Genomic DNA, 6,002 nt, shown 5'->3' on the forward strand with positions numbered 1-6,002 from the left:
TGGGTCTCGAACCCGCAGGCTCAGGCAATCCACTCACCTCAGCCTCCCAAAGGCGCAGGATTACAGGCTGAGCCACCGAGCCTGGCGAACAGATGTTTTTAAAGACAAATGGAAATTATCTCCTATAAAGATTGTTATACTGGCCAGGCTTGGTGGCTCAACCTGTAACCCCAGCACTTTGGGAGGCTGAGGTGAGATGATTGCCTGAGCTCATGAGTTCAAGACTAGCCTGGGCAACTTGGGAAGACCTTGCCTCTACAATAAATCAAAAATTAGCCAGGCGTGGTAGTAGTACCGGCTACTTGGAAGGCTGAGATGGAAGGATCACCAGAGCCTGGCAGATCAACGCTGGGGTGGTTGTGAGCGTGCCACTGCACTCCAGTCTGGACAACGGAGTGAGACTTCAACTCAAAAAAAAAAAAAAGATTGTTATGCTATAAACTTTGAATATTAACATGAATTCTAAACAGACAGTATCATCCTGGTTAAATTTTAAATATTTTTAGGTGAAGTAGTTTTTGTGAACCATTTCTGTTTCTGTCAGTGTTACTCTTTGTGAATGGAGTTTTAAATTTAAGATCACAATTTTTCTGCATTACGTTTTGTCTGCTTTCATTTTTCTTTGGTTTCTTCCTTCTAAGTGTTCCATTGACCTCAAGAAAAATGTACTCGTGATCGGCACCACAGGCTCCCAGACCACCTTCCTTCCTGAGGGAGAATTGCCAGAGTGTGCCCGGTTGGCATATGGGGCTGGGCGAGAGGATGTGCGACCAGAGGAGATTGCAGACCAAGAATTAGCAGAAGCCCTTCAAAAATCAGCAGAGGATGCAGGTATTTGGAGTGGCCAAGCTCTTGAGTGTTACTTGTGTTATTAGTGGGTAGGCTAGGAAAATGTGAGCTTGGAGTGGGCGTGCGAGAGTAAGGGACCTTTCAGTTTATAATCAGTCTCGTTGTCCAGTAGTAGGTGTGTTCATTGTTTGTCTTCTTTCCTCTTCTTCCCATCTCTAATACGATAAGAAGAACTCTGTGTTTCAGTAGATCAAGAAACAACAATTCTATTGCTGTGTTCGAGATAGATCAGGAGTTACTTACACATTTTGGAAGCTTCCAAAAAAAAATCTTGTGGTTTTTTTCCTAAAGAGAGTTATTACAGTAAACAGATACTACCTTTTGAGTTAAGCGGTATTTTCCTGGAATTTTCTTTTCTTAGGCCTATTTATTTTGAAGTATTGTATCGCCTGTGACTAAGCAGCCCTAACTTTAAGAATGTTTACTGAAAGTGCTGCCACAGGCCGGGTGCAGTGGCTCAAGCCTGTAATCCCAGCACTTTGGGAGACTGAGGTGAGAGGATTACCTGGGTCCAGGGGTTCATGACCAGCTTGGGCAACTTGGTGAGACCTCATCTCTATGATAAATAAAAAAATTAGCCGGATGTGGTGGTGTGTGCCTGTGGTTTCAGCTATTTGGAAGGCTGAGGCATAAGCTTGGGCAACAGAGGGAGAGTCCCACTCTTAAAAAACAAAACAAAAGAAAGTGCTGCCACTAAAGACAGAAGAACCAACAATAAGAACATAATTGAGCATTAATCAAAATGGTAGCGTTCTGTGTGCTTACTGAGATCACAGTAGTGTCATTGGGCCATATTAGAGCAGTATATATTGCAATCAAGCTATCTAATTCTTTCTTGTAAGTCTAAATGGTCCTAGCCTGTTTAAAAATGGAACCAAGCTTTCAGGGTAAAGCAGAGTAACATAGTTTTGCTGAAATCCTTCAGTTTTTACAGAATAATGACTCTGGAGTATATTTTCTAGAAGCTGAAAATAATTAACCTTTGAGTTTGGGTTAAAGTCTTGGAATTATTCATTAATATGACTAATATCACACATTACTTTTTCTAGTACAGTAAGATGTACTAGAGTTTCAAGTTCAGGTGATAGCTAAAGACAGAAGAGATGAGTACTTTAAAAATAAGCAACCAGATTTTTTTTTTAAAGATTAAAAAATATAGTTTATGCCAGGCTTGGTGGCTCAGCCTGTAATCCCAGCACTTTGGGAGGCCAAGGCGAGTAGATTGCCTGAGCCTGCAGGTTCGAGACCCACTCGGGCAACTTGGCGAGACCTCATCTCTACAATAAAATAAAAAATTAGCTGAGCGTGGTAGCGTGCACCTGTAGTTCCAGCTACTTGGAAGGCTGAGGTGAAAGGATTGCCGGAGCCCAGCAGGTTGAGCTGCAGTGGCCAGGAGTGTGCCACTGCACTCCAGTTTGGGCGACAGAGTGAGACTCCAACTCAAAAAAGAAAAGAAAATATAGTTTATTTTAAAGTAAATTAGAGAGAGAAAGGGAAGATTCATCTCCCCAAGGTGGGGGAGGGGGTCAAAGCGACGAAGCATGACGACAGCCATAGCTCAAAGAGCACATGGCCACACCAAAGCTTAGCAAGGCAGTGGCCCCAGATTTTGCCACTGTTTTACTGAAGAACTCTCTTCTTTAGAAGGGAATGGGGAGCAGATGGAGTTTTCCAGCAGGCCTTGTTCAGAATCTGCTCACTTACCTTTTGGCTCAGTTTTACATATAAAGTACAGTTTTGGCTGTGACTTAAGTATTTTACAGGAAGGAGAGAACTTTGAACAACCAGATGGCAATCAGTTATTAATTAACTTAATAATTTTAATCTTATGAGCAAGGTAAACTTGAATGAGTTTGACCTTTTAATCATCTTAGTCATTATACTGTGTGTAAATATGAGGATATATTATTTTGCGGAATGTCTTTTCTTTTTCTTGTAACCTTCACAGTCTTGGTGCTGTTATTTAAGAAACATTAGCTGATAATAGTAGTGTTTTCTAAACTACTAACAAGAGTTATTCTCCTTGGAAGATTACTTTATTGTAATAAAAATTTTGGAGATTAAAACAGATATATAGATGTTTTAGTCTTAGTTATAAGGATGTACTGACCTTAAAAGATTAAAAGAAGATGGCTTTTAACCCATGTAACCTTTTGTTGCTGATATATATGCCTTGTGCTAATTTTTGTAATGTTTAAATAGTGAAATAAGTCTACAACATCAGGTCCTATTTGTTTGGGATATCAACTTTCAGTGTCACCAAAACCAAAACTCTGGACATATTAGGTGAAAGTATTTTAATAAAAGCTATTGGTAGCCAGGTGCGGTGGCTCACACCTGTAATCCCAGCACTTTGGGAGGCAGAGGCAGGAAGAGTGCCTGTGCCCAGGCGTTTGAGATCAGCCTGGGCAAATTGGTGAGATCTCATCTCTACAATAAATGAAAAAATTTCCTGGGTGTGGTGGTGCACACCTGCAGTTCCAACTACTTGGAAAGCTTAGGTGGAAGGATATCCTGAGCCCAGCAGGTCAAGTCTGCAGTGACCATGAATGTGCCACTGCACTCTAGCCTGGGTGACAGAATGAGACTCTGACTCAAAAAAAAATCTGCTTTGGTAGATACTATACATCAAAGTATATTTATCTTTTTTATCAATTGAAAAATAATTCAGAGTAGGAGCTATATCTGTTACCTACAAACTGACAAAAAGGCAAAGAAGTTAAACCAGAATAGAATTTAATCAGGTCCTCTTTTCTTCTTTTTTTTGAGTTGGAGTCTCACTCTGTCGTCCAGACTGGAGTGCAGTGGCCAGGAGCAGCCACTGCAGCCTCGACCCACTGGGTTCCGGCGATCCTTCCACCTCAGCCTTCCGAGTAGCTGGAATTATAGGCACGCACTACCATGCCCGACTGATTTTTTGATTTATTGTAGAGATGAGGTCTCGCCAAGTTGCCCAGGTGGGTCTCGAACCCGCGGGCTCAGGCAATCCACTCACCTCAGCCTCCCAAAGCGCAGGATTACAGGCTGAGCCACTGAGCCCGGCTCCTTTTTTTCTTCTAAAAATGAATCTCAGCTGAGAAAGAAATTTGGAAAAATGACTGTTGTGTGTGTGTTCACTCACCTTTACTCCATATGATGATTTTTTAATTGTGTAATTCCATCTGATGGGTCTACTTTTTTCACCTGTCTCACATGTTTGCCCATGAATTCTCTCTGTGTAGATGTGTAGAATTAATTTCTTTCCAAGAGCTATTAAAAAAAATGTTGAAATTGACACATTACTGTTATTGTGAGAGAATGGAAGCAACCAAACACATATTTCGAACGTCCAAACTACAGAAACATTGCCCAGCTTTGACTCTACCAGTTCCTGATTTTAAAGATGGCAAAGGAATGGAGACTATAACCCTGCATGCTGTGTGGTTTGCATTGTTAACCCAAGTTTGCTTGTCTGTTTCCTAATTCAAACAGAGCGTCAGAAGCCATGATGCATGTAGTGTGTGTGTACTGCAGCTGGAGTGGGCCCCAGACCAGGTATTTATAGACACCACGTTAAGCCTTCCATCCAGTTGTCTTCTGTGGTCTGAAAGTCTTTGTATCTGCAGCAATTTGGGAAGTTTGCTTCTGTTATTCATCATTTCACCTTGTTTAATCTGGTTACAGCTAGCCTGTATATATGTTTGTATGTTGGCATGCCTTTGTGCATATGTAAGTATGAATTTCTGTTTAAAACTTTATCAGTTATGAGAACAGTGCAAGGGGGAAAAAATTCCAGTAAAAACAACGTCCATTATACCTCCCATATCTGACTGTTATGAATGTAAAATCAAGAATACTGGTGTCGGGCAACCCTCTCGGGTCCCCTCCCACTATGGGAGCTTTTCTGTCCTCTCAATAAATCCTGCTTTCTCAAAAAAAAAAAAAAAAAAAATACTGGTGTCACAGCACTTTGTCACTGGAGATATCTGCTTTTGTGGATTTCATAGTTGCCTATTCTCTGAAAAACTGAAAGTTTTTCACATTACTGCACGCAACTACCTTGAGTTATAGAAAGACAGAAATGTTAATTATTTTGAAGAAGTGGAAATTTAGGCCAAGGGACTTATCTAGGGTCACAGAGTCTGCAGCATAGGAAGGACTTATATTTTTATTCTCCCAACTACAGGAGTTTAGACTTTGCTTTTCCTTCTGCCCTTGGTCTGACGGATTTTCCATGGGAGGCACTTTGCTTCCATTTCCCTGTGGTAGGAATGTAGTAAAAGTCAGCCTGAGTTTATCAGCTGCTTTTCCAAGAGGAGGAAAGGTAGTTTTAAACTTTCAACCTTGCCAGATGCAGTGGCAGACACCTGTAGTCCCAGCACTTTGGGAGGCAGAGGTGAGAGGATTGCCTGAGGCCAGGGATTCAAAATCAGCCTGGGCAACTTGGTAGACCTCATCTCTTCAATAAATCAAAAACTTAGCTGGGCATGGTGGCTGATGCCTCTAGTTCTAGCTACTTGGAAGGCTGAGACAGAAGGATCACCAGAGCCCAGCAGGTTGAAGCTGCAGTGGTTATCTATGAGCATGTCACTGTACTCCAGCCTGGGCGACAGAGTGAGACCCTGACTCCAAAAAAAAAACCGTTCAACTAGGGCTTTATAGGAGTGTGCAGGCTGGTTGTAATTAAATTTGTAGCATTTTTTTTTCTCTTTTTTCCTTGTAAGGGTTTAAAGCAGGCATAGTTTGCTTATTCTTAATATCCGTTGTCCTCCTCTTCTATGGTTTTGTAAACTAACCTAGTCCTTCCCCTACATTTAGGACTTAGGCCAGTGAAGCTGACCTCAGTTACAGGCAGACTATATACTTTTCTTTTTTCTTTTCTTTTCTTTTTTTTTGAGTTGGAGTCTCACTCTGTTGCCTAGGCTGGAGTATAGTGGCATGCTCATGGCCATCTCAGCCTTGACTTGCTGGGCTCAAGTGATCCTTCCGCCTCAGCCTTCCAAGTAGCTGGAACCACAGGTATGGGCTACCATGCCTGGCTGATTTTTTTTTTTATATTTGTTTGAGTTGTAGTCTCACTCTGTCGCCCAGACTGGAGTGCAGTGGCCGTTCCCGGCCACCGCAGCCTCGACCTGCTGGGTTCCGGCGATTCTTCCGCCTCAGCCTTCCAAGTA

The 6,002-nt window shown here is 42.0% G+C and overlaps 1 protein-coding gene across 5 annotated transcripts in view; it reads left to right on the top strand.

The window, feature by feature from the left end:
- LOC103260478 (protein DDI1 homolog 2) overlaps nt 1–6,002 on the top strand; it is a 49,945-nt gene that overhangs the window by 37,905 nt on the left and 6,038 nt on the right. For 3 of the 5 annotated variants that reach the window (XM_008058121.1, XM_021712375.1, XM_021712376.1), the window contains 2 exons: nt 642–831; nt 4,321–4,383. In XM_008058121.1, the coding sequence (XP_008056312.1) occupies nt 642–831; nt 4,321–4,337 (207 nt within the window). In that variant the 3' untranslated portion in view covers nt 4,338–4,383. The remainder of the gene's footprint in view (nt 1–641; nt 832–4,320; nt 4,384–6,002) is intronic. The other 2 variants (XM_008058119.2, XM_008058120.2) reach the window with 1 other exon arrangement.

Source organism: Carlito syrichta, unplaced genomic scaffold (genome assembly GCF_000164805.1).
Source record: "Carlito syrichta isolate Samal-C Ts95f unplaced genomic scaffold, Tarsius_syrichta-2.0.1 Scaffold303214, whole genome shotgun sequence".
NCBI classification, from domain to species: Eukaryota; Metazoa; Chordata; class Mammalia; order Primates; family Tarsiidae; genus Carlito; species Carlito syrichta.